We start from the raw sequence: 27516 nt of genomic DNA on the forward strand, positions 1-27516 counted from the left end.
GATAAAAATGAGAAAATCCAACAAGCTTTAAACAGTTGAATAACCAAATACAGTGGGAAATGCTTATTTTATTTTTGGGTGTATTACTCTTTTGTCTAGTTCCTTCTAACGTTCATTCCTGTTCCATTTTTATACATCGATGTTTGTATGAATTAGAGTTTGCAAGATTCTTTCATGCTAAAGAGCATGGATTGTACTGTACATTATTACACCTAAGTGGTATTTATACAGAGGGAATGGGCTGAGGCAAAGAAAGAGCTACAAGAAGAACGTGATAATGTTCGGACGCTCACACTTGACAGGGAACAGACTATAAAAAATGCCATGAGACAAGTTGAAGAAATGGGAAAAGAACTTGCTAATGCCTTGCATGCGGTTGCAGCTGCTGAGGCTAAGGCTGCTGTTGCAGAGGTTTTTGTTAACTTTGAAAATTTATTCAATTGAAGTGTTGTCTTTTTCCTGAAATATTTATTAGGGTCTTAGGATCTTCTTCAATCCTTTCTTATCCAACCAATAGAAGAAACTTTTTTCTTATATTCTGAATATAATTGTTTTTTCAGGCTCGATACTCTGATCTGGAGAAAAAGTTGAAATCTTCTGAAACCAAGGTATCTTCTCTAATATTCAAATTTACGTTTTATTAAAATTGCCCATTTTGAAGCACATCATTTTCATTGGCCACACAGCCTCAACATAGTCATTTTTCTTGCTTTTTATACCATGATGTTATTGTCATTTTTTACAAATACTGTAATTACATGTAGATGAAACTTAAGGTGTAACGGTCATCATTTTAGTCCTTTTGTTTGGTGGGCTGACTTTCTTGACTGTCCACCTATTTTTCGAGTAATCCAACTGAAGTAAGGAATTAATTATTCTTATTCAATTTTGTGAATGAAGTTGTATAACACATTTCACCTTCATGACATGACAATGTGCTTTTAAGTTACATCATTTTTGTGACTGAAGTCAATTCTTCTTCTTCTTTTTTTATATTTTTTTGCTGTTTTTTTGTTTGTACCTTGACACTTGTTCTACTCCTCAGGTTGTTGAGATTAATGGTGAATCTGGACCCTCCTCGTCCTCAGCTCATGAGGTAAGCACTCATTTCCAGTAATATTTCTCATTGACTACTCTTATTAGGAATGTGTACATACATTGATCTCATGGTCAATGTTTGTTTGTTTTTTCATCTTTTGGGGCTTTTATTGTTTGATCACTCCTGAATACCTCCTGTTGTACTTGGTTTGTGTCCCTTTTTCTTGGTTGGTGCCATTTATATATTTCCTATGCTTGCTCTATTGAAAAAGAATTAATCTCATGGTCAATAATGACTTCACTTATTTGTGTGGTTTCTTTCGTTCACAACAGAGAAAGATTGTAATAATGGAATAGACAAGGATGAGAGATCCATCATCCTAAAAAAAAAGGAGAAGAAATAAAGAACTAACCATACGCAAATCCCAAACCATTATACCCTAAGTAAACTAAAGGGGAGCAACTAAGCAAGTCCCTAAGAACTTATTTAGAGAGGAGGCATCCCTCTTAGCAAAGCTATTAGTGCTTGTTTAGCTCAGGCATTCCGAGTGGAATTGAGTGCCAAGTTTCTCATCAAGTCATATGATCCAATGCATTTATTGGTCACATGTCCATGGTCCTTTCCTTCCCTTAGAAGAACCACAAAATTACAGCAACTAAACTTCTTGCCATTGTGAACGACTTGGCAATAACACCTCTTTGTTTGTTTTGAACCATTTGGCAAGAGCGGAGTTGTAGGACCTTTGAGGGGATGGATTTATTTGATGCAAACTTTGAACGATGTTTTTATCCATTCCATGTTTATGTGAACTAGAGATTGCTTGGGAGTTGGTTGTCTCTTTTTGTTTCATTTCATGGATTCTTTAGGATCCCATTAACTTTTTGGTTTCTATTTTTATAGCCTTTTGGTACTCATTGTATACTCTTGGTATGCAAAGGGCGCACCTCTTTTTTTTTTGTCTTGTTGGTGCTTGTCAATATGTACACTTTGTTTACCTATCCCAAGAAGAAAAAAGAAAAATTGTGGATGACCCATCTCTCATTGTGGTGGCCTCTTTCAAACCTTGAAATTAGGTTAGAATCTTTGCTTCAATGGCTAGGTCTTAACTCGCATGCTTAGAGAAAGCCTTAACCTGAAGGCACTGAAGGGTTTGGTTATCCAAGCTCTAATGGAAGCTTTCATCTAATGTGGTAGATAGCTCAATCTTGTGTAGTAAGATGATACTAATTCATATACGGAAAGACTTTGGGACTGAACCTTGATGGACCTACCTTTTCTCATGGAAGATCCTAGTGTTCCTCCAACATAAATAACCTATAAGATGGCTAGTAGAACATGATGCCAGGAGACTCTCCATAAGAGTCCTTGTTAATCCATGGTAGGAAATAGGTTGCCTATCAACAATGCCATCGAGCCTGTCCACACAATTAATTGCTTCAATTTGTTTAACCTCATTTGGTTGATTTCTTTTATTCCATAAGTAGCAATAATGGTCCATTTGGGAAGAGGTCTAACATAGAGTATTAGATTGATTTTTACTTTATCATAAATCCCCTTGGAGTTGATATCTAATCTCATATGCTTCTAAACTAGCACTATACGTTTAAACTCATCTTAGCTTTTGTCACTATTGGCAGAAGAGGAAAGTTAAGGGGATGGTGTGTAAGCTGGATATTGAGAAAGCCTACGACAGCATCAGCTGGAGCTTCCTTATGAAGGTCTTGAAAAAGATGGGCTTCGAGTCGCGCTGGATGGAGTGGATGTGGTGGTGCTTTTCAACGGAAAAATTTTCTGTCCTTATCAACGGGGTCCCAGAAGGCTTCTTCGCCAGTTCTAAGGGTCTGCGTCAAGGAGACCCAATTTCTCCCTACCTCTTTATTTTGGGCATGGAAGTGTTGAGTGCACTTATAAGGAGGGCAGTGCAGGGGAACTTTATCTCTGGGTGTAGGCTGAGAGGCAGCGGGGAAGCGGAGATTATGGTGTCACATCTGCTCTTTGCAGACGACACTATTCTCTTCTGTGAGGCCAACAAGGACCAATTAACGCATCTTGGATGGATTTTGGCGTGGTTCGAAGCGGCCTCTGGGCTTAGGATCAATCTGGCCAAGAGTGAGCTGATACCAGTAGGGGAGATTGAAAATATGGAGGAAATGGCGGTGGAGCTAGGCTGCAAAATTGGCAGCTTCTCGGTCAAATACTTGGGGCTGCCCCTTGGGGCCCGGCACAAAGCCTTGTCCACGTGGGATGGGGTGGAGGAAAGAATGAGAAGAAGACTTGCCCGGTGGAAGAGACAATACTTGTCTAAGGGCGGGAGAATCACCTTGATTAAGAGTACCCTTGCAAGCATTCCTATTTATCAAATGTCCATCTTTAGAATGCCTAAGTCAGTGGCTAAAAGGCTTGAGAAAATACAAAGAGATTTTTTGTGGGGAGGGGGAAATTCGGGTAGGAAGATTCATTTAATTAATTGGAAGGTGGTGTGTACTCAAAAGGAGAAGGGGGGCCTTGGTATTAGAAGGTTGGGGTTATTGAACAGGGCCTTATTGGGCAAGTGGGTTTGGAGATTTGCCGTTGAGAAGGATGTTTTGTGGAAGAAGGTAATCGGGGTGAAGCATGGGATGGAGGGGTGTGGCTGGATATCTAAGGAAGCCCGGGGGCCCTTTAGAGTGGGAGTTTGGAAGGAGATCTTAAAGGAGAAGAGCTGGTGCTGGAATAACATGAAGTTCAAGGTGGGGAGGGGGAACAAGATCAGGTTCTGGACTGATCATTGGTGCGGTATCGGAGCGCTGTCCAATGCATTCCCCCTGATTTTTGAACTGGCAGTGTGTAGTAATGATCTGGTGCATGATGTGTGGGACCCAAGGCTGGGCCAAGGAGGGTGGAATATCAGGTTGATTAGAGATTCTAACGACTGGGAGCTGGTGCTAATAGAAGACTTGCTCCTTTTGCTAAGGGACATCAGAGTAAGTCCAGAGGAGGACTGTGTGCTATGGAAAGGCGGGGTTTCTACCAGTTTTAGGATTCGGGAAGCTTACAATCTGCTGGCAGCCCCTAATTCTTGTGTTTTCCCCGGAAAAAATGTTTGGGTGGATAAAATCCCAACCAAAGTGGCTTTCTTCGCATGGGAGGCTACTTGGGAAAAAATTCTTACGTTGGATAGGCTGCAAAGGCGTGGTTGACAGCTTCCAAACTGTTGTTTTTTGTGTGGTTGTGAAGAGGAAAATGTAAATCACATTCTTTTACACTGTACAATGGCTAGGACTCTTTGGGATATCGTCTTTGCCTTATTTGGGGTTCAGTGGGTGTTTCCAGAGAAGGTTAAAGAGGCGTTGTTCTGTTGGCGGGGTCCTTTTGTGGGCAAAAAGAGGAAGAAGATTTGGAAGACCATTCCGTTATGTATATTTTGGACGGTATGGAAAGAAAGAAATAGGCTAGCCTTTAGAAGGGGTATCTTGGCTATTCAGACTCTCAAGAAGTCTTTTGTAAGTAGTCTGTGGAGTTGGGCTAAGTTGTATAGGGGAGAGGAGTCCTCTTCGCTTATAGGCTTCTTGGAGTGGGTTGCGACCCCATAAGGGCTGGTGAGGTGTTTTTGTTTTTGGCTCTTTGGCCTTGTGGCTGCTTTGTATACTTCCTGTATGCGGTGCGGCCTTTCAGCCTTCTCTAATATATTTTCTGCTGTTGCTTATCAAAAAAAAAAAATTGTGTTCACTACCAAATTAAGATCCGCTAGCATAGATGATATTAACTCTATAATTATGTTTATGGTTTGATCAACAATAAAAACCAAGAATTCCCTAGCTTAATTTAAAATCTTTAGAGTTGAGGACGCATCAAAACAATTCAATACTTCCGATGGGTTTATACTTTGCTTTTGATGGGTAACTATTCAAAAATAGATTGAGCTTGACCCAAATAATTTTTTGATAGGTAAATTGAGAGAATATATAAAAAATGCTTGGAAAATGATGCATCAAAGTACACATAGAATACAATTAAAGCAAAAAAAAAAAAAGCAAGAGAGAGAAGGGAAAAGAAAATACCAACCAACAAAACAAAAACCAACCCCCTACACCCCTAGAAAGTTGGATTGGTCCCAGTAGGTACCCCAAACTTAGGCCAATTGAAAAACGTTAAAACCTAGAAAGAACACAATCTGCTCCTTGAGCAAGTTTGCAACATAATACCCTCAACCACACTGAGAGCCAAAAAGCAACCTCACATAATGAGAGCTAAATTACCATTGCTCCTCCCTCTTCCTTTGGTCACCATCAGAGGAGAACTATTGCAATTAATCGGACATTCTAGTTTTCAGATTTCTCTCTCAAAGCAGGATGATGAGAAACGTTTCCTCTTTCCTTTCCTCAGAGACCTTAACACCACACCCTTTTCTTGCCTTCATTTTCCTCAGAAAGGGGCTAATTTCCTTATCAAAACCTGCAGAGGGCATCCCCACAAAGCTATTGAAATCGGTCGACTTATTGAAAAGGCAGTCAGAAATAAGCTCCCCCCCTTTGTAGCGTTCCTCGGAAAATCCAACAAACTGCTATCTTGAAGCATCATTCCTAGTGGTCAAAAACCAGATCCCAAATGCCTAAAAGAAGGCCTCACCTTTGATTGATTTGTTGGCCCATTGCTGACAGTGGGTGACTTAGCTGAAGAAAAAGGGGGAGATGATGACCTACCTTCAAGACTCGTCGCCTCTTCCAAGAGGGCATCATCAACTCTTGAAATCCACTCCATTGGGCCTTAAGGTGATGCACTCAAAACGGGGTCGGTGAAGGTTGCCACGGGGCTAACACATGCTCCATCGACAAGGGAACTCTGAAGACCCTCTCTTCCTTTTTACCCATATTCCCTTTGCTGGGTTTGGAAAAAGGACCTTTGGGCTGGCCCTCTGAAGGGTAAAAGACCTTTGAACCTAAACTCAAAAGGGAACAACCTAGTCTTGTCCAGCCCACTAAAGCTCCCTCCCAAAGAGCTGAAATTTGTTGCTATGGGTTGGCCCAATAAGGACATGCAATGGCTCTCTTCTCCCAAATCCTTGTCTTTAGAAGACTTGAGGCTCAACGACCTGCAAGGAGACTCAGTAGGTTCAATGACCATGCTACTGTCTATTCCAGAAAAAAGGTGCCTTCGTCATTGTGTGCATTGTGAAACTTGGATCTGGACCGAATGCCTGCAAGTCTTCATCAACATGTTTCTCTTTGTCCCACTCCTCTCTCCCTACTCTATGTGCACTTCCCACCTTTTCATCCTTGACCTCTAGATCTTTGTAACTCCCCTTAGAGACCATCATCATCAATCATGGTGGAATTTCCTATCATAGTTGGATGACAAGGACAACTTCCCTATCCTCCTTCCCTGCTCTTTCCAAGAATGCATGTAATAAAATTACGTGGAATAATTACCAAGCTAGACTCAAACAATACCCAAAGTACTGACATGTAATAGAATAATTATAAAATAGTCCAATTGCCTTACTCTTTTCTATGTGGAAAACGGACAAAAAAAATTCAATGAACATTTGTCTTCAATTGAAGGTGACCTAAAATGGAGCCTACATCAAAGATCATCCTGGCTGGGATCATGGTCAATGATCTTTACCCCATCGAATTTGGTACCTGCCTAATCAATAAATTTGTATCGGATCAAAGACCTTGTGCTATTTAGGAGTTTGCCATTTGGTAAATTGTTCTAAGTCCTTAGTTTTTGGCATTATTAGGATGTTTCATGTATCAGTCCTTTTGGCAGAAGGGAAGAGGATGAGATATTCAACCACCTCCCTCTAAATATAACTCTGTTTATGTAGTATAAGTGTATCATCCTTCAATCTAATATCTTAACGCTGATAGGGGTGTGAGATGACACTTGGTGGTAACTACCCAAGTAAAGGTTAGGTAACTAATATAATCTTGTAAATAATCAATGGGTCCTCTCTCCCTAACCTGAAGATCCTGTTGTTCCTCTCAAGCTGGATAACCTAGGGGGTAACTAACATATTTCCCTGCCCCAGGAATCTTTCCTGAAATTCCTTCCAAAACCCTGATAAGGAATAAGAAGAACATCCTTCTCATCTCTAGATGAAGCCCATAAAACATGAGCCGAACCTAAAAACTCTACTATAAGTACATGGAAACTCTGCTTTGGAGGAAAAGATGGTTGTAAACCTCCCTGCTCGCCTTGCACAAAATACACTGCCCATGCCTGGTGGCTTAACAAGGTCTCTGGATATGCATTAACCCATTAGTGTTAACCTTTTTATTAGCTATGGATGAACTGAAAGTTCCGACTTTTGATGGACATGATAGGCTTTCTTCTCATCTCATGATACATGAATGCCGTTTTTCTTTCCCTTTTTATTTTCACTGGCATCCCAATATGTTCAATTTTTTAACATATTTGTTGATTTACAACCAATATGATTCGTTAGTCTAATTTTTGTATTGTGTAGTAATCTTTATCATGTTACTCATTCTTACGATAGATTATGACACACATGCCAGTTAAAGCTAGAATTTTAGATAAATTAATCAAATCTTGATCTTTACTTACAGAAATTAATTTTAATTTTTTTAGATCAGAAAGTTATTGTCACTGCTAGCAATGTTGTTCCATATTTTGAAAATTTCTCACGCCAGTAAGTACTCTATTGAATACATCTCCATGCCACGTATAAGTCTGATCACCTTCATCAAACCTTGCTCTAGGCTGTTGCGGACTTGCATATTGAGAAAGAAGAGATAGAAAAATTGAAGGAAGAAGCACAAGCTAACAAAGCTCATATGCTACAGGTTTATCTTGCATCCCGATATGTGTATTATTTTGGTAAAGAAAATGTGTTAAACTAAATTGCACTTTGCAGTATAAAAGCATAGCAGAGGTGAATGAAGCTGCACTGAAACAGATGGAATATGCTCATGAAAACTTCAGGGTTGAGGTAAGTTTGGTGTTACATGAGAAACTGAAAGACAAGTTTTCAGAAAGTTTTTTCTATCTTTATTCAAGTCTCCTTCTCAATATTCATTAGGCAGATAAGCTAAAGAAATCACTGGAAGCAGAGGTTATGTCACTTAGAGAGAGGGTTTCTGAACTTGAAAATGAAGCTATTTTGAAGTCCAAAGAAGCAGCATCTACAGCTGCAGGAAATGAAGAGGCTCTTGCTTCTGCTTTAGCTGAAATTGGTAGTCTAAAGGAAGAAAATTCAATCAAAATGTGAGTATTTTCATGCATGTTGTTTGATTCTGAGTATGTGAGTATGCTATTTAGTGTGTGATTTTGAGTTTTCCATTTGCTTTCTCATTCATTTTTCCCATATAGGTCCCAAATTGCGGCGATTGAAACTCAAATTTCTGCTTTGAAAGATGATTTGGAGAACGAGCATCGACGTTGGCGTTCTGCACAAGACAATTATGAAAGACAGGTTGCTTATACTTTTTTATGAAGTCGTATTGTGCTCTATCTGCTTATGGAATTTGATGGTATTTGCTTTCCATGTGTCTGATCACTTTTGCTCCAAACTTCCTAAGAGTTTCCATTTTAAATTGTACATGTTTCCATGCTTTACCATTAGATATTTAGTCTGAAGATAAACTAGATGAAAATTTGTTAATCGGAATAATGTTTCACAATTTTATCTTTTCAGGGGAAGTCTTGGGTTGATATTCTTTCCTATATTGTCTTTTTCCAATATATCAGTTTGGATAAGCTTTATTACGAATGACTATAGATTTAATTTCTGTGTTGATATTTTTCACTGTATCCTACTCTATCAGTTGCTATTCTTTCTGAATTGCATTTTTGAATCGCATAATCTAGGTCGGCGTCACATGTTGTTTTCACATCTAACTTATTATTAGTGGCTGCTCAAAAGTTTGGAAGTAACCATCTTGTTTCAACTCTATTCACTTGTTTTTATTAAAATGCAAATGAATATATGCTTGCTTCTCTTTTTCCTTTTTCAATACCTTTGCTTAAACTTCTGCATGCAAATGAACATATTCATTCTTCTTGCCAATACTTAATAAAGGAACCAGGCTGTGGAAATTCTTTAACCTCCTACATTGTGCACAGCTGGTGAGTGTTTGCCTTTTTGTTTTTTGTCTTTTGGTTTCTCGTGTATACTCCCTGTATGCTTCGGGTTGCCTCTTAAACTCCCTTTTTCTAATAAAGCTTCTGTGGGTTTATCTATCAAAAAAAAAAAAAAAAAAAAAAATTGTGCACAGCTGGTCAGTTTCTTGGATTTTCCTTATAACCCTTTCATATTTTGTGGGAGTTGGAGTACATTTGTGGTGGTGTTCTTTTGGTTGTTCTAGGGGAGGAAACATAGTTTAAAAGGTGCAAGGTGCACTTAAGGTGCAAAAGTCTCCTATAGCTTAGGCGTAAGGAGCAACACAAGTTGTGCGCTTGAGTGAAGTGAAATGCGGCTTGGGATGCATATCAATTTCATAAAATATAATTTAAAATCTAATCCAATTAATAAAAAAATTAAGATTGCAAACATTTAAAAGAAACATTCAATAAAAAAGTACTGAAATTATATAAATTTCAATATACTATTAGAAATTTCAAGAATAAAAGTGTTTAGAAAGGAAGAGTAAAGTCGACAAAGCTCACCTCTTCAATAAAGCACATGTCTTGGCAAGCAAGACACTATAACTAGGGAGTGGTTGGGCCTTGAGCCTAAGCGCACTTTTTAAAACTATGAGAAGAAAATGGTAAGGCTACGACTAGACAAACTATTGGAACTGCTCTTGGAAGCATTGGTTGGATTGTTTTGGTTGTCAATGATTGCTTCCTTGCTCTTGTTGAAAAGATATGTTCTTTTATTTCTGATTAAAAAAATTCGGTTTTCAAAAATATTTGTTCTTGTGTTTCTCCCCAAAGAAATTTGGTTTTGTAAAACTTTTTAATACAATACATTTAGTCTTTCTTCTTCATTAGTTGAAGCTAGAAAATCTCTCAAGAAATTCACCCCATATGAGGTCTAGCCTGAAAACCTTAAGACCTGTGCCATTAAAGCTTGATATGGAGTTGTCTACACTGCACATAAAAATATGTTTGAATGTTGAACCTGTTATACATCTTTCTTAGATCTGTGATTTATCTAAAAAATGTAATGTGTGAATATCACATTCCATATACCCAACCATCATTATGCATAAGTTTCTTGCCATTGTCATGCTTTTTTAGTGTGGTTGTTATAACTTCTATATTTTTCAGGTCATCCTACAATCAGAGACAATTCAGGAGTTGACAAAAACATCACAAGCTTTGGCTTTGCTGCAGAAGGAGGCTTCTGAATTGCGTAAACTGGCAGATGCAAAAAATGCTGAAAATGTAATGTCCCGATTCTCACTGATTTCTCAGTTATTTTGGAAACAGAAGTTGTCATGTTGGTTTTCTACATCTTGCACCAAGCGGAAAAAAAGGCAAAAACAGAAGATGGAAAAAAAATTATAAAATATAATTGGTTACTTTGTTTTTTTATTTATTTTATTAATGGGCATTTAGATTTGGTGGAAATATTCAATTGCTTTTTCCCCCACTTTGTTAGCTATGCTTTGTCTGTCTATTAAACAAAAACAGACTGTTGACCTTGATGAAATGAATAACATTTCTAGAATATTTTTTCCACATTGTCAATTGAGGTGAGTATACAAAGCCCTTAGTCTTTAGCTGTGTATGATGTGCATAGGCAGTTGGGAAATGGTGAATCGCCTTTTTCTTCATTGCCCAACAGCAATGAAGTTATGGAATAAATTCTTTAGACTTGCTAGCTTGATATGGGTCCTTCCTAGGGAGTCAAAAAGATATGATGGTGACTACATTGGGTGGCTTGGTAGCAATGCCAAGAGTAATCTTCTATAATGTGTACCCATACTTGCTTTATTATGATCTCACTTGTTAATTGTTCTGAGGGTATGTTTTGAGTGGATCCCTAATCAACTTGGACACCTAAGCATTAATTTTGATGGTTGTTTTTATGTTTTTTTTGGGAGTTGAGGGCAGAAAATTCCATGTTTAGAGATGCCAGAAACTCTTTATAAATTCAATACGAAATATTATGCCTATTTGAGTAATTTTGTTAAGAGAGTTCTTGGCTTATAAAGAGCTTAATATAGAAGTCATGAAAAGATTACTTCTTGTAGAAACTTTATTTTGGCTTGTACAGAAAGTTATGTTATATTTAATGAAACTTCTACAATAGTGGTGCTGGTTATGCTCTTGGCATTGGCTTCAACTTTCAGCTAAATCCAAGAACAAAAAGCTATTCAAAATGGAGCCCAAGTGGTGATGGAGTATTCCATAATTATGTGGGAGTTACAGCTTTTTCTGTGCTAGTTGGGTTAAGTCAGTCTATAATGGCAAAGGTGTTTGCATTGTTAGAAGAACTCATGCAAGCAAACTCCATGGATGTGTTTGGTTTGCCAACATCTAAAATCAGGAATGGAAATTGTATGTTGGGAAATGATTTATGAATGTAATAGATAGGAGATTTTCATCCTAATGCTTGATTAAAGCCACCAATTTTTATTCTCATTCTGGCGTTTGGTTATTTTTAGGTTTGCTTAAAAATTAATGCAAATTCACATAATAACCCTTAAAATAATTTTCATAAAAACTTGGATTTAATTATAAATAAAAAAGAAAATAAAAAGAGGTCGTCCACTTTCCTTTTATTTTAAGCCTTAGGAATTGAAATGAAAAATTACTATGTCCTCTAATTTTCAGGGAATTTTATATCCAAGGAAATAAAAATTTTCAAAGTTGTGTGCATTTCAAAAATGGTATCTTATACTTGGATAGGGATAGTGATTCCTCAATTAAGATATCTATGAAAACCCTGCAAGCTTAAGCAACTTTTTGGAGGTGGGTGACCAAAATTTTATATCCTGGGTATTGCAGTGAAAAGAGTTGATTGGAAATTGAATTTGTTTTGTTGTGGAGTCCACACACATCCAACTAGTTAGCAGATCCTTTGGCTAAGTGTTGTAATGTCTAAGGTTAGACATTTTTGTAAGGGAGTTTATGACTCCCTACTGGAACATCAAGTTTCTGTTGGGCCTGGGGAGCATTCAATAAAATTTAAACTGTTTGAAGCAACTAGGTTTTCCTTATTCATGGGCATCGAAAAATTTCACTAACCTGGACGTAAGTGTTGAGAGTTAACTTGTATCTAGTGTTTTTGCCGACTTTCTGTAACCTTTATTACAACAATATCTGTTCTAAAAAAAAAGAACAGATATTGTTGTAATAAAGGTTTGGAAAGAGAGGAATAGATTAGCCTTTGGGGGGGTGTGTTAGATATTCAGGAACTTAAGAATTTTTTTGTTTGTAATTTATGGAGCTAGGCTAGATTGTATATTGGAGAGAAGTCTCTCTCCCTTATAGGCTTTTTGGAGTGATTAGCATCCACTTAAGGGGTGGTGAGGCTTTTTTGGCTCTCTTTTTTGCTTGTGAGGCCTTAGCTGCCTTGTATATCCCCTATATGCAGTGTGGCTTTTTGCCTCTGGTTTAATTCAATTCTGGCTTACTTATTAAAATATATATATATATATATGTTTTGAAAAGAGGCTTATATCTATACAACTATAAATTACCCAATTCACTGGCACATATTGGTTATAATAACCTACATGTTTATAGCTTCTCATGTTTACAATATCTTGAAGGCATATAAATTGCAAAATTTGAACGCTGGTTCAGCGTTTGATGCTGACTTCCTTAAACTGTTGTGTGCATGCATGCTTGCACACCGAAATCCAGAAAATTGCTCCATATACTTGTTTCTGATGCGTTTACATTTTCCTTTTATGCCTACAGATTTTCAATAGAATTACCTGTAAGCTCATTTGCCCATATATGTGTTTACAGTCCTTTAAAAGAAATCCATTTGTGATGTTTACATCTAGGAAGCTGAAATTTGATTCTTTACAAAATCTGGTTTGTGTACATCAACAGTCATTCTATGTAAGTAAGAATCAATTTGTGTTTCAAAGAATCTGTGCATAGAGCAGCAAATAATTATTAAAAAAAAAAAAAATTCAAAATTTAGGTTAAAAATAAATAAAGTATTATTCTTTGGAGAATTGGAAAAGTCTTTGAAGTATTAGTTTGATTTGCATTCTTTCTTTCTTTCCTTTTTTCGCCTTTTTTTTCCCTTTCTTTCTCACAATTACTTGAAAAAGAAAACTGTGAAATGTTATCCTGACTTCTTTACTGAATCTTTTCTAAGTGAATATAAACTAACTCACCTGCTTTGGGACCTTTTCAGAACGAATTAAAGGGGAAGTGGGAAGTGGAGAAGTCAATGTTAGAGGTGGCAAAGAATGAAGCTGAAAAGAAATATGATGAGATTAACGAACAGGTGATTGCTCAAACGCTGGGTCAATGTCTTTTGGTCTCTTGGATCCTGGTCACTCTATACATTTGTTTGTATTTTTTATCAGATTACATACTTGATGAGTACCATTAATTTTGTGTGCTTTTTTTTCTTTTTTGATAAACAAAGTACAGATTGTGGCAAACTGCGTTTTTGACATGATGACCATTAATTACATGGGTTTGGGAAGATCCAAGAGAGGCCTAGTATTGTGGCAAACTGCGTGTATTACTTTAATTTGGGTTGTGTGGTGGGAAAGAAATGTTAGGATATTTGAGGATAAGGCAAAGAATTCAGAGGTTCTATGGGCTACCATTCACTTCCTTACTTCTTTTTGGGCTTCTTGCACCACGATTTTTAAGGGCATTCCCCTTAATGTGGTTCAACTAGATTGGCTAGCGGTGTGTAGCTCCAAGGGTGTGGACTAGTAAGGAGCGATTGCTTTGTGTAATTACCAAATAGCTTTTTGCTTTTGGTATTCATTATGTTTAGCTCTCTTTTGTGGGAGGATTCCTCATCCTTCTTTTGTACTTCTTAGATCCTTTTTCAATATAATTCATTGTTGTTTCCTATAAAAAAAAAAAAAGAAAAAAAAAAAGATTGTCCTTAGTTGTTACCCTTCAAACAATATAGAAACTTTTGCTACTAGTTTGAATATTTATTAGGAAAATGCTATGCATTTTACCTCATGTTGATGAGACAAGTGGTGATTGGTGGTGCATAGAGGATACCAGGATGAGATAAATGCATTTTGTTCTTTTTACCTTTTATACCACCAAATATCCCTGCCACACCAACAGGTGGGGTGATAAAAGTGGTGGTGCAAGTAATGTTTTCATTGCTATTATATGAATAAATTTTGTCGGTACTATCAGTAAATATTTCAATATGCTCATATTAAGTACTCTCCTGCACTGATGCATGAACTTTACAGCATAGGCTCACTTTCTTGTTTGGGTTTGTAAAGGTCCTGACAGATTAGGTTTGTTTGTATACTATATTTTGGATCTGCCCAGTGTTTTGATCAAACTAAATATATTAGTGTTGCTTTTGATTTATACGCAAAATATGTGCTATTGTGGTATTCGTTACTGCATTGTTTTCATCTGGTCCTCCATCTACCCTCTTCAGAACAAGATCCTACATAGTCGGCTAGAGGCTTTGCACATCAAATTGGCTGAAAAGGACCGCAGATCTGTTGGAATATCCTCAAGTAGTGGTTCGGATCCACTTGGTGATGCTGGATTACAGAATGTGATTAATTATCTACGTCGCTCGAAGGAAATAGTAAGTATCTTTCTCTTTACTCTCAATTGCTTTACTTTTTATTTTTTGTAATATATTTAGTCCTATGCACTCCATCCTTTTCATGCTATGAGCTGCTCTGATGTTCATTTACTTAAAACAGGCAGAAACAGAGATCTCTTTGTTGAAACAGGAAAAGTTGCGATTACAATCCCAAGTAGGTTATCTATTTTCAATTATGTTGGCTTCCTTTCTGTTGTGTTTTTCATTACTAGTTTCTAATGTAGCTATAGGCATATATTGGCTCTTGCTATAGTTATGTCCCTATCAAAATATTGTCTGACTCTCAGCATGGAGTGTGGATGATTTTTGTTCATGTTCATTGCATGTATCCTGTTCTGTTTAAATGGTTATCGTCTGCACCCTATGTTTAAATAAGTATATCTTATTGTGTTTTATTGGGTGGCATTTATTGGATGATGGTCAAAAGATACTGTACCATGTAAATTATTGAGCTTTGTTTTTTTCTTTTTCCTTTTGTTGTTTGCATATCACATGGATGTTTTATACTACAATATCATTTGCTGACGATGTTGCTAATATTTGACCATTATTTTGTTTTATTGAATTGTTGTCTTCTCATTGCTAAAATAAAGTATCGTGATGCATGTAAGTTAGTTATACATGGTGCAGATATGTTCTATTGTCTGGCTCCATCTTCACCTTGGTTAAATCTTGTGCTAATATCTATATTTGCAAGGTCTGTGGTAAATTTACTTTAGTTATCAGTAGTTGCTCTGATGTATAGCCTCCTTTGAATTCCATGTAGCTTGAGAGTGCTTTAAAGGCAACAGAGACAGCCCAAGCATCACTTCATACTGAGCGTGCAAATTCAAGAACATTGTTGTTCACAGAAGAAGAGATCAAATCCCTACAACTTCAGGTTAAGTTCTATTTCTGCTAGAAGTGCTGAACTTTGGGAATTATAAGGCCCTGCTTGAACTGACTTTTTGGAGGCGAAAAGCAGTCCTTTAAGGCCAACAACAGCTTGTACTTCTTTTTGGATGATTTTAGTAAAACTGCTTTTGGCTTCTAATAGAGCTGACAAAGGATGCAAGGACAAGATTGCTTCCCATGGAAGTCATTTTTTTAGCCAAAGTTTTTAAAGGCGTTCTTTGAGAGCGCCTCAACGTGCTTCAGGGCGAGGTGGCTGCCAAATGCGTTGAGGCATAAGAAAAAAAACGTAAACCCTAAAATGTGTATGCCTTGGGGGTTAATGCGTGGCTGAGGCGCGCCTCAAGTGCGCTTTTCACGCCTTCTAGGTGAGGTGTAAGCCTCGACAGAGTTACTGAAGTGCCCAGAAAAAAATAATTGAATAGAAATAGATCAAGAAAGAGAGGGACAAGAAGATCCTCATTGTTTCAGTCTGCTTTTTCTCTCATCGGGGTTGCCACTTTTCTGTTTCTCGGGTTGCAGATTTTCTCTTTGCTTTTCTCACATTTCGCTGGTTTCTCCACTCATCTCTCTTGTTTTCTTTCTCTGTTCTGTTTCTCCCCCCTTCATCTCTCTCGTTTCTTTGTTTTATGTCTTTTTTTTTCTTCTATTTGTGTGGAAAAAGTCAAACCGCCCTTTTAATGCATCTAAAATTCTAAATCATTATTTCCTATTTACTATTTTGAATGGTTGAATTTCCATTTTTTTCCCTTTTTTATGATTAAATTTATTGAAAGAATATTTTTTCCATTCCATTAAATCATTATAAAATTTATACGAATATTATAATAGAAATAGAAATACAGGTCACTTATTTTCTTAATTATTATTATTTTCTTTTCTTATTTATAGTAAATTTTTTTCTATATTCAATTTTATGATTTAATTATTATTTTTATCAAATAAAAGTAATTATGTACTGCAATTCTGATTATTTTTTAATTACATTATAGAATTATTAATATGGTTTTTTATGAAAAATGAATTTATTATGAAATTTATTATTGATTTAATTTTATTTTATAGATTTAAAATTATTTTAAATATTTATTAAATATGAAAATTAGAGTCCTAAAAGGCTTACGCTTCGCCTCATGAGCACTAAAACACTTTATCTTATACTTTCGTCTTTAAAAACTGTTTTTTAGCTTATGAGGGAAGTTATTTTTGTTTAAAATTTATATAACACTAAGATTATCCTTTTGAGGTAATGACTTCAGCTTCAGCAGTGGCTTCTGCTTTTGCTTGAGGCAGAAGTCAAAAGCTATGCTAAGTGAACCCTAATATTACCATCTTTTTTATTATTATTTTACACTTTTTTCATGAAAAATTATTTCTCTTTTGCTTATTCATCTTATCTTCTGTGTCTCGTGCTTAGGACTCATTGTAATGCAAGGTGGTCTTCTTCAAACCTCCTATATAATTTCACATTTCTGCTTAAAGCTTTGTATTCTAGAGTTTCTTCCCATGGTAAATAATTAGCTATTTTCATAAAACATTTTTTCAGGTTAGAGAAATGAACTTGCTTCGGGAAAGCAACATGCAAATCAGAGAGGAGAACAAGCATAATTTTGAGGAGTGCCAGGTGTGCCTGCGAGGAAATCTATAAATTTAAGATGATCTGTAGTTTTCAAGTTAACTAGTTGCTTACAATTTTGTGCTTTTGATTTGGGTTTGCTCATAGAAATTACGTGAAGTAGCTCAAAAAGCTAGGATTGAGACTGAGAATTTGGAGATTCTACTGAGGGAGAGTCAAACTGAAGTGGAAACTTGTAAGAAAGAAATTGAAATGCAAAGGACGGAAAACAATCAATTGGAAAAGAGGGTTGGTGAGGTATTATTTCTTGTTTGCACTGATTTTTACCTGATGTTTTTTCTTTTTAGTCAATGATCTAATTTCTACTACTCCTTGAAGTTGCTTGAGCAGTCCAAAAATATTGATGTGGAAGATTATGAGCGCATGAAGCATGATTTTCATCAGATGCAGGTAACCTAAATATATGCATTGTCTTTTAATTAATGGTAGATTGATGATTCTTATTTCATATCCTTGACTTGAATGCCTTCTTATCACTGAGGCACCTTAGCAGTCATTGCATGTGTAGTATTTGCCACAAGTCTAGCAAGTTATAAGTTGTAGGAAGCAGATAAAGTAGATCAAATGCTTAAACAATCATTTACATATAATTTTTTGGAATGGACTAGGGTGCGTATCGGAGTTGGTTCATTGTCCATGTTGGACTTTATTGACTGGCTGAGCATATGGATGGGGTTTGTTTCTTGTGTACCCCTCCACTTGGTATGGCCTTGTGGTGCCTTTGTGTACACTGTATTACTTCAGTGCACTCTTTTATTTGGTATTATTAATACAATCGATGTTTACCTATAAAAAATAAATAAATAAATAATTTTCCTCATCCAAAAGCGGCTCATAATGTTCTCATAAAAAAAAATTAAAAAAAAAAAAAGAAGAAGGGCTCATAATGAGCTCTTTATGTTTTTTACACCAGACTGAATATACAATCAGAATTTCCTTATACTTATTAGTTAATATTTATTCTTGTGTTTATTCCTTTTAACACTTCCTACAATGTCGCTGGTAGATACCATTATTGTATTGAAATTTAGCCTTTAACATCTTCTATATTGGCTTAAGATTTGGCATCAGGATTAAGACCTCTTTGACAATTGCTTAATCTTTTGCAAAAGTGAAAAATACTTCATTTTCTCCTCATGAAATAATTGGTTTTTGGCAATGAAAAAAGCAGCATGTCATAAGTAATTTTCTAGAACACCCTATGGATGGCAGAGACTGAACGCACATCATCTTAGTAATCTTAGTATGAGAAATTGCAATAAGAAATCCCATTCTTTGGTGGTAGAGTTTACTCCGTGGATGGATAGGGATGTGGAAGGTCAATCGTGGAAACTGCATTGCAGTCTAGTTTGAATCTGTCCCAATTCAAGCCCATATCAAATTTGGGCAGGCTTTAGTGATGTCTAATGATATTTAAACTTGGCATTGAGTTGAAACAGCGCAAACCAACCTTGAATCATTAGTGAAGCATATTATATTTTATGTTCTATTTATGATTGGCTAAAGAAGCATTTGTAAGTTAAAATGGCAACAGAGTGTCACATCCATGTGAAATGTTTTCTGCTAAGCAAAATTGTAAATTCAACCACTCCTCTCTCTCTCTCTCTCTCATGACTCAACCATTCCAAAGCTATCTATCTATCTATTTGTTTCTGCCTGAGTTTTCCGATCTTTTCAACTAGTAATTTCGCACATGACCCAACCCTCCCAAGTTGCATTTGTAGTGTAGAAAGGTAGGATAGGTTTTTTTGGTGAAGAGAAAGTAGTAATAGGTTTTTTTGATGAAATCCTTTTATTCTCAGAGACCATTTGTGTGGAAGATTGACATGGTTGAGAAGGAGACAATACTTGAACTGGCTAACCATATCCACAAGAAAGTGAAAGATGTTCATCAAGTTACTATATGATATATCATATTGGTTTTTCAGGTGAAATTGTTTTATTTTCCAAGACCATTTTGTGTGGAAGATTGAACCGGCTAACCATAACTACTAGAAATTGAAGGATGCTCATTGAGTTACTGTATGATATATCATATTTGACAATTTTATACATCTTCCTAGTAACTCTCCACTACATTTGATGCTAGATAGATGAGAACCATGCCTTTTCTTTATATGTTAGCAGTGCATAGTGAAAAAGACTGAAAGTTCTCACTACAATATAGAGCCATTGCATTAGCGCTTAACTTTTAAGAGTTCCATCATAGTTGGTGATTTTGTGATGCATGCTTCTTATATTAAACATTGAATTGAATGTTGAAACTATCAATATGACAACTTTTAAAAGCCAAATTTAATATTTATTATCTAATTACATGCTGAGCTGCTTTTCCTTTTGTGACAATTTCACATATCTTAGTTTTATGTTTTTTTTTTCCCACAAGATAAATCTAAGAGAGAAGGATGCTCAAATAGAGGAAATGAAGAGACATGTTTCTGAGAAGCAGGATAGAATCTCAAAGTTGGAACAAGACATTGCGAACAGCAGGTTGGAACTAAGTGAGAGGGAGAACAAGATAAATGATATTTTGCAAGCTGAGGTATCCCGCTATACTCTCTTCTAGAATAGACTAGATGCAGACTGCTGCTTATGGCTATGTTTATTATATCGTCTGTACATATCACATGAATATGGTTAATTTGCAGGCCAATACGAAAGCAGAGTTAGAGAAACAAAAGAAGGTGGCAGCTCAATTAAAGGTTGTTAAGTTGTCCATATATTCTTACAAACTAAACATTGTTCCAGTGCTATGATTTTTTCCCTAGACTAATCCTGATTGCTTAAATCTAAGCTGTGCCTAAGTTGCATATGTCTTGCATTTTCTTATCCCTTCTACAATATTTAATCGGCAAACTAACATTCTATTTCATTCTACAGAAGAGGTTGGAGGCCTTGTCAAGGGAAAAGGAGGAACTGAGCAAAGAGAATCAAGCTCTTTCCAAACAGTTGGAGGATTACAAACAAGGTACTAAATTTTTCTCAAGTTGAAAAATTAGTGGCATTATGTGGCTACGAGGTTTGCCATCTCATTCTTCAATTGTGAATCATAGGGAAAAGGTCCATTGGGGATGTTTCAGGTGAACAGGCCATGAAAGAGAAGGAGAAGGAGAAGGAGAAGGAAAAAGATTCCAGGCTACAGGTTCATACAGCAATAAACTGTCTTTCAACCTTTGGTTCTCCTCATTTGTTCACTTTTCATGCTAATATAATGTTGTCCAGACTCTGGAGAAAGCTCTCGAGAGGCAGAGGGAGGAGTATAGGAAGGAGAGGGATGACCATCGGATGGAGAAAGCAAAGCGCCTGAAGACTGAGAAGACAATCGTGGATTCTATTAAGAATGTTAATCAGGTGAGTTTGATGTTCATCGCTGATCAAATATCTATCTATTTTGAAACAAGCTATTGACTTGGTCATGGAAGAACTGAATGTTAGTTCTTCTCATTTTAATTAAAGTTCCAACCTTTTGGATTCACATATTTCTGTCTGTCTTACAAATGGATTTCAGTCATTATTATGTTGTGCATAAATGCTAAAGAACTAGTATTATCTACAGTTTGCATGCGCAAAGTATTTGACAAGACAATTACTTCAGTGTAGGGTTACTTTACTGATTTAAAATAGCTAACTTGTACTCTTTTATGCATTTTAATGATCTCAGAATCTAAAAGCAGTTGCACATGCAAGAGTGTTTGCATATAGAATGCTGGATTTGTTTCCTACCAGTTCATTCTCTGTTTCAGTATATGTCATTTGGTCCTAGTTGCTGGATTAATGTTTCCTTTTCTCAACCTTAGGAGAAAGCAAAGCTGGTAGATGAACTTGAGAAACATAAGCTGGCTCTTAAGAGTGTCTCAGACGAATTCGAAAAACTCAAGCATGCCAAAGGCAATCTACCTGAGGTAAAAGTATTTTTTTTTTTTCCTTCTATTAATCAATAGAATGTTTTATCTTTTTGTCATATTCAGATGCTGAATCTTTATGATTAAAAGTCGCTAAACATGGATTGTTCTTCCTATTAAGCATTATGAGATCTGGTTGCAACTTCTGAACTGCAGTTTCAACAGTTCTGTTACTGTTCTTTTGCTTTAATATATTTGGTTTCAGGAATGTGGTTTTTGGGTTTCTCCTGCTTACTGAGATTAACTAATGTTAATGGGAAACAACAATTATGTATCCCCCATCTTAATCCACATATTTCTTCAAGCGTTCCCCCATGATGCTAACTGGCAGTAGATTTGTTTCAGCTGTTGTTTGAGTTCTCTATTGGAATTGTGCATACTGGTCTACATTATTTGTCTTCTCGGATTGAATGCAATGTAAATAATATTGGAGGTCATATGAAACTCTTTTTAAAGGAGGTTAAGAAAACTCCAATCACAAAGATTGATCCAACCTTTTAATGTGGTTTGGCAGTGACAGTGCAAACTGAAATGAGTTCTGTAGCATGGGTCATAAGTCTCGCAGATCAAAACATAGTTACTGCCCATTCAAGAGGATTTCACGTATTCTTTGTTCAGCATCTGAAACTATGATTTCTTTCAGGGTACCTCAGTGGTTCAGCTTCTTTCTGGGCCTCTCTTGGATGATCTTGCTGCTGCCTATGCACTGACTGTAGAAAATTTTGAGAAGTTGGCACATTCAGTTTTTAGTGAGCTTGGAGCTCGTGCTCTGCCACTAGATCCTTCTTCAACTGTTGATACTTCTTCTTCAGCAGCTACTACTGGTCCTTCTCTTTTCTTCTCTTTCCCTTTTCCATCTTCCACTTCTAGAATTACTAGTTTCTTCTTTACCTGCTGTTCTTATTTAATCTTTTGAACATGTGATTGAGTACTTCTCCCTTTCCCTATGCAGGTCTAACAGCTCCTGCTCAACCTCCAAGTATCTTGACTCCAGTGGGTCCTGCAACCAGCTATTCACCAGCCAAAGCTGCCGAAGAAAGAGAGAAGAGATTGGCTATTCTTAAAACCAATGCTGAAACGCGTAAAACTGGAAGGAAGTTGGTTCGGCCTCGTCTTGTGAAAAGTGAGGAGCCCCAAGGTGATGTAGATATGGCTGAGATTGAGGGGCCTAACAATGGAGGGAAACCTGCACCTTCTCAGGACACAGAAACTCAAACTCTACCCCCAGTTCGCAAACGTTTAGCTTCTTCATCCACTTCTGATTTACAAGAAGAGACTCAGATTCAAGGGGAGACTACCTCAGATGTGGCACCACCTGTGCTAAAGAGATCCAGAGGCTCAGATTCCCCACAAGAGGCTGCTGAAGGACAGGCTGCTGCTTCTTTGGAAAATCTTGAAACTCTTCGGGCCATCGAAGAATCTTTTGATGCCATTGCTGATTTACCTCAAGGCTCCAATGAGGAAGCCATCGATGTTGAGAAAGAAGAGGCAGAGATTTCTGAAGGACAAACTGAGGAGCCAAAGGAACCAGCACAAGTAGATGGCACGAGTGAAGTTCAATTGCCGAATGAGAGAGCCAGTGCTGCGGAAGAGGTTTTGGTTAAGCCAATTGAAAGAGAGGTGGTGTTTGATGATGGACCAAAGGATCAGGCTGAGCAAGACATTCAACCATCAATGATAGAATTGGGAAGTGAAAAGGAAGAGGGAGAGCTGGACCCAGATGTTACGGATATTGAGGGTGGTGGTGACATGTGTAATATAACAGGGGGCACAACAATAGGTGAGGGTCAGCCTGAGACTGTGGTAGTTCCTGTGACTTCACCAGCTGGGGGTGATGAGGAAGGTCTAGTCACTGCAGCAGTGGACATTGGTGATATTAATTCCCCTGAGGTTCTAAATGATGAAAAAACAGCCGAAGGTGATGTAATGGAAGAGGTTGCTGAGGGTTCTGATAAGTCGAATGATGGTAATGAGCAGATAGCCGTGGAGACTGATCAAACTCCTGAAGCTGCTTTGGGTTCTGAAAGTACTTCGACTAGTACTAGTACTGTTGTAGATGTTGGTGTTTCAAAACAAGGTAGCCCCACCGTCCCAGCAGATCCAGAAGAGGTAAAACAGGCATTGCCTGTTGGTAGCAGCTCAACTACCATAAATTTACAGGAGAGGGCTAGACAGAGAGCAATGCTTAGACAGGCTGGAGTTCTTTCTCCTTCAGTTGGTAGAGGCCGTGGAAGGGCAATAACTCGTGGTCGAGGTGTGCGGGGTGGACGGGGACGTGCTGGACGTGGACAATCATCTGGTGATCAAGGTTAAGCTTGAAAGTTGGTATGCAACCATTTACACTAGCCTTGCCCTTTTCTCCTTGTGGAGGTTTTTTTTAGCTCTTCATGAACATATTGCTTTTGAGTTATCACATAGGTATTGGGTTTAGACCCTTGAGGGAGCATTTTGACTATCACTCTGTTAATATACATTGATGAATGAATAATGCACTCCATATCCTTGGAAAATTTTTGTCCTCTCCTCAATTAGTTGTGATAGGCATTAGGGATGATGCTTTAACCGTCCCTTTAAAAAAAGGGAGAATTGTGCTTTGGACCTGATTGGGCGTTGAAATTGACCTTCCATGTAAGTGACAAGAATATGAAATTTTAAGAAACAAAAATATCCATGAAGATGACACGTCAAATTTTTTAAAAAGCTGATTGGTGTTGCACACATGACAATGACATGGAAAAGACCCTAATTTTTTATTTGATTAAATAGAAGAAAATGTTATTTACAAAATATCTTTTAATCTTTTTATTTTTTGACAAAAACTAATTTCTATTTGAATTTGAAAATATTTGTAAAAAAAATTATGTTTTAAAAAAAAACTCTCAAGTTTATTTAGAAAAGTATTACTATTTATTTTTTAAAAAAAGTTATCACCGTTTTATCCCAATAAAATATTTTAAATTAATTAATAAAAAAATTAGGAGAAAAAAAAGTTCAAATTTATTAAAGAAAAAATGTGATCCAATTGACGAGTGAGAACAAAAACTCAAGTATTGATTAAGACGATTCCAAGCCAATGGGATTGACATGACCTATAAGTAGTTGCCTTGCCTAGTAGCCAGTTGATGTGCTCGATCAGAGAAGAGGGACTATTCTACTGACTATAGACTAGTGACGAGTGACCATCAGGGATCGACGAGGCAAGACAAGGTGTTGGAATAGACCAGGCACATCACAAGTCATCTTACTTAATATTTTTGAAATAGGAAGAGACAATGTCAATTGAAAAATACTCAATATCGGAATTAAGAAAGCAAGAAGGAAAGCGAACATTTTCTCCCATTCAGAGCTAGAAATCTTGTCTCTTCTTATAAAGAAAAATATTATATTGGATTGGTGCCGACAAATACTAACACATCTACTTTTATTTTAAAAAAAACCATTTTTCAATTTTTATTTTGAAGAGTTTTATTTTTATTTCATTTTTTAAAAAAAAAAAACGTTTTTGATATGATTTTCAGTCTAAATTTTTTACTTTTGTTTTTTTACAATCAGTAAAAGATATTTCGGGAAATATTGAAGTTTTATATATTTCTTCTCAATTTTCGTACTTCTGGTGGGTCTTGGGCTTAAATGGACATGTTTTTATGGACTTAAGGCCAATTTTTTTGCCCACTCACGTCCAAAGCATAATTTTCTATTTTAAAAAACAATTTCATTTGTTTTTAAAAATAGAAAATTGTTTTTAAAAATTCATAAGACTGTTTCATTGTTATTCTTTGTTTTTAGAGAATAAATAAAAATTTTTTTACATGTTTTTTGAAATAAAAGAAAAACATTAAAGAATTAAAAACAAAATCATAAAAAAGAAAATAAAATTGAATGTGATATCAATTTTTTTTTTCTCACTACAAGATTCAATACCATGATATTCCTTTTAAACTCCATATATTTTTATGAATTTTCTTTAACTTAATAAATTTTTTTCATTCATTGAATAAATTTTAAATCAAATCATATTTTATATGTAAAATTTATTAATTTTTAAAAATAATTTAAAACTTTAAAACCCATTTAGTTAGAATTAGAAAATTTTGGAACGCAATAATAGTAGAAGGTTACAAACCCAATAACACTAGTTTAGAACTCAATAAACTAGTTTCTTCTTGGTATATAATCATATTTTTACAAATTTTTTTATCAGGTAAATAAACTTTGAAGCAACAAGATTAATGTATTGGATTTATTGATGAATCTAATAATTCTTAAAAATAATTTGAAACTCAAATAATGATTCAATTAATACTATAAATTTATGAACAAAAATTGCTCTAGAATGACTATTGTTTCTTTTTTTTTTTTTTTTTACATAAAATCATTTTTTTTTTCAATAAGCAAATAAATTGGCTGTGTTGGATTCATTAATAAGTTTAGTAATTTCTAAAATTAATTTGAAACTTAAATAATAATCTAATTAATATTAGAAATTTATGAACAAAAATTGGTTTAAAATGACTTTATTGTTTCTCTTATACATAAAACCATATTTTTCGATTTTTTTTTTCACTCGACAAATAAACTCAAAATTAAACAAGACTTTAATGCATTTAATTCATTAATGTCCAATTCATATTAGAAATTTATGGACAAAAATTATTTTAGGAGAACTTCCTCTACATAGATTTCAATTTTTTTTTTTCACTAAGCAAATATAATTCAATCAAATTAAACAAGAGTTAATATGTTGGATTCATTAATGAGTTTAATAATTTTTAAAAATAATTTGAAAATTAAATAGTAAACTCAGTAATATAAAAAATTTATGAAAAAAAAAATAGTTCATGTGAATTTTTTTTTGTACATAACTATATATATATATATATATATATATTTATAAATCTTCTCACTAAATAAATGAATTTCAAATCGGGTAACACTTTTTATTGAATTTATTAAAAAAATATATAATCATTATAAAAATAATAATAAAAGATATATTTTAAATCATGATTTTGTTGTTTTTCTTATATACACAGTTATATTTTTTAATTTTTATATTAGGTAAATATATTCTAAATTAAGTGAGATATAATTAATAATTTAAAATTTTTAACGAATCTTTTAATTTAAGTATAATTTAAGTATAATTTAAAATTAAAAAATCGATCCAATTAATAGCATAACTTGGAGTTATGGTACAGAGATTCAGCAATTCAATGCTAGTTTTGCGATAGATTTGTGCTTATCAGGTCAGAAAAATTGAGGAAGGTAGCATTTTTTTCTGGTTGGTTGAGCCATAAAAGGTTGAATGGGTGCTGGCTCAAGGTTTCCAGAGCCCTTTGGTGTCCACCTGGAGAAAATTCTTGGCTGTATCTAAGTTGTTTGATGGGTTTACAGTATGTTATTAGAATTGCATTTATTTATTTATAGTTGTTCAGATTATTCAGCAACATATAAAATTCATCGGTTCTCTTTAAGCTCCTTATTTTTCGATAAAAAATATTCTAGTTTCTGTGGGATCAAAACATTCTAAAATACCATATTCGTAATTGAATACTAAATATGCACATATAATAAAAATTTTAACTCATTCTATGTTAAAAAAAATTAAAATTTATTTTTTATTCATTTTAAATAAAATATTATAAATAATTATTATTTTTAAATCATTATTGTTATTCATTTTTAATAAAGATATCAATTATGTTTTTATAAAGATGTTAATATCCATAATTTTTTAGCATATGCTAAAATAATATTTTTTTATAAAAACATAATTTATGATTTTATTATAATATTATTATTCATGTTCTACTAAAAACTTTTGTAATTATAAAACTATTTTCATTTTTAATAAGATTTGAATTATGTTTAATCAATATTCTATAAATTAAAATTACAATGTTTTTTCATTTGGAGATATGATGATGAATGGCTATTCTTTCAATCTCAAATTCACCATTTGTTGTGAATATTATTAGCTGGCAAATTTACTATTGAGTATATGGCATTTCAATTCTAGGTAGAGGTTATTTGTTTTTTTTTTTTTTTTTTTTTAACTTAAGTCTTAAAAGTAAGTTATTCCAAGATGCAAAGTTTAAAGACTTCAGAAATGAAGAAATAAATTAAAAATACTTAATCCTATTAAGCATATTTGGAGTTAAGTTAAATTTAGATTTTAAGACCATCAAGGTATTTAAATGGAAATTGGGCAATGAAACGGAAAGGAGTTGGAGTTATAGGATGAGAAAGGAGGAGGAAGTAAAAATAAAGTTGAAGAGATGGATTGATTCCCTTTGTTTGCTTCTGGATTCCTTTCTCTAAATTTTATTGGCATGTGAAAAATTTTCTTTTCTTCACC

At 35.2% G+C, this 27516-nt stretch overlaps 1 protein-coding gene across 2 annotated transcripts in view; it reads left to right on the top strand.

Annotated features, from left to right (window-relative positions):
* The window catches only part of LOC117908622 (nuclear-pore anchor), a 72934-nt gene extending 49252 nt beyond the window's left edge, over nt 1–23682 (top strand). Inside the window, exons 26-48 of one of the 2 annotated variants that reach the window (XM_034822281.1) lie at nt 232–411; nt 561–608; nt 1046–1096; nt 7747–7830; nt 7902–7976; nt 8067–8251; nt 8357–8459; nt 10259–10375; nt 13314–13406; nt 14553–14708; nt 14830–14883; nt 15496–15609; nt 17167–17244; nt 17344–17493; nt 17575–17646; nt 19643–19798; nt 19905–19958; nt 20137–20224; nt 20310–20398; nt 20479–20607; nt 21054–21158; nt 21802–21982; nt 22111–23682. In XM_034822281.1, the coding sequence (XP_034678172.1) occupies nt 232–411; nt 561–608; nt 1046–1096; nt 7747–7830; nt 7902–7976; nt 8067–8251; nt 8357–8459; nt 10259–10375; nt 13314–13406; nt 14553–14708; nt 14830–14883; nt 15496–15609; nt 17167–17244; nt 17344–17493; nt 17575–17646; nt 19643–19798; nt 19905–19958; nt 20137–20224; nt 20310–20398; nt 20479–20607; nt 21054–21158; nt 21802–21982; nt 22111–23471 (3723 nt within the window). In that variant the 3' untranslated portion in view covers nt 23472–23682. The remainder of the gene's footprint in view (nt 1–231; nt 412–560; nt 609–1045; nt 1097–7746; nt 7831–7901; nt 7977–8066; nt 8252–8356; nt 8460–10258; nt 10376–13313; nt 13407–14552; nt 14709–14829; nt 14884–15495; nt 15610–17166; nt 17245–17343; nt 17494–17574; nt 17647–19642; nt 19799–19904; nt 19959–20136; nt 20225–20309; nt 20399–20478; nt 20608–21053; nt 21159–21801; nt 21983–22110) is intronic. The other variant, XM_034822282.1, reaches the window with a different exon arrangement.
* Nucleotides 23683–27516: the final 3834 nt, after the last annotated feature.

Source organism: Vitis riparia, chromosome 19 (genome assembly GCF_004353265.1).
Source record: "Vitis riparia cultivar Riparia Gloire de Montpellier isolate 1030 chromosome 19, EGFV_Vit.rip_1.0, whole genome shotgun sequence".
NCBI classification, from domain to species: domain Eukaryota; kingdom Viridiplantae; phylum Streptophyta; class Magnoliopsida; order Vitales; family Vitaceae; genus Vitis; species Vitis riparia.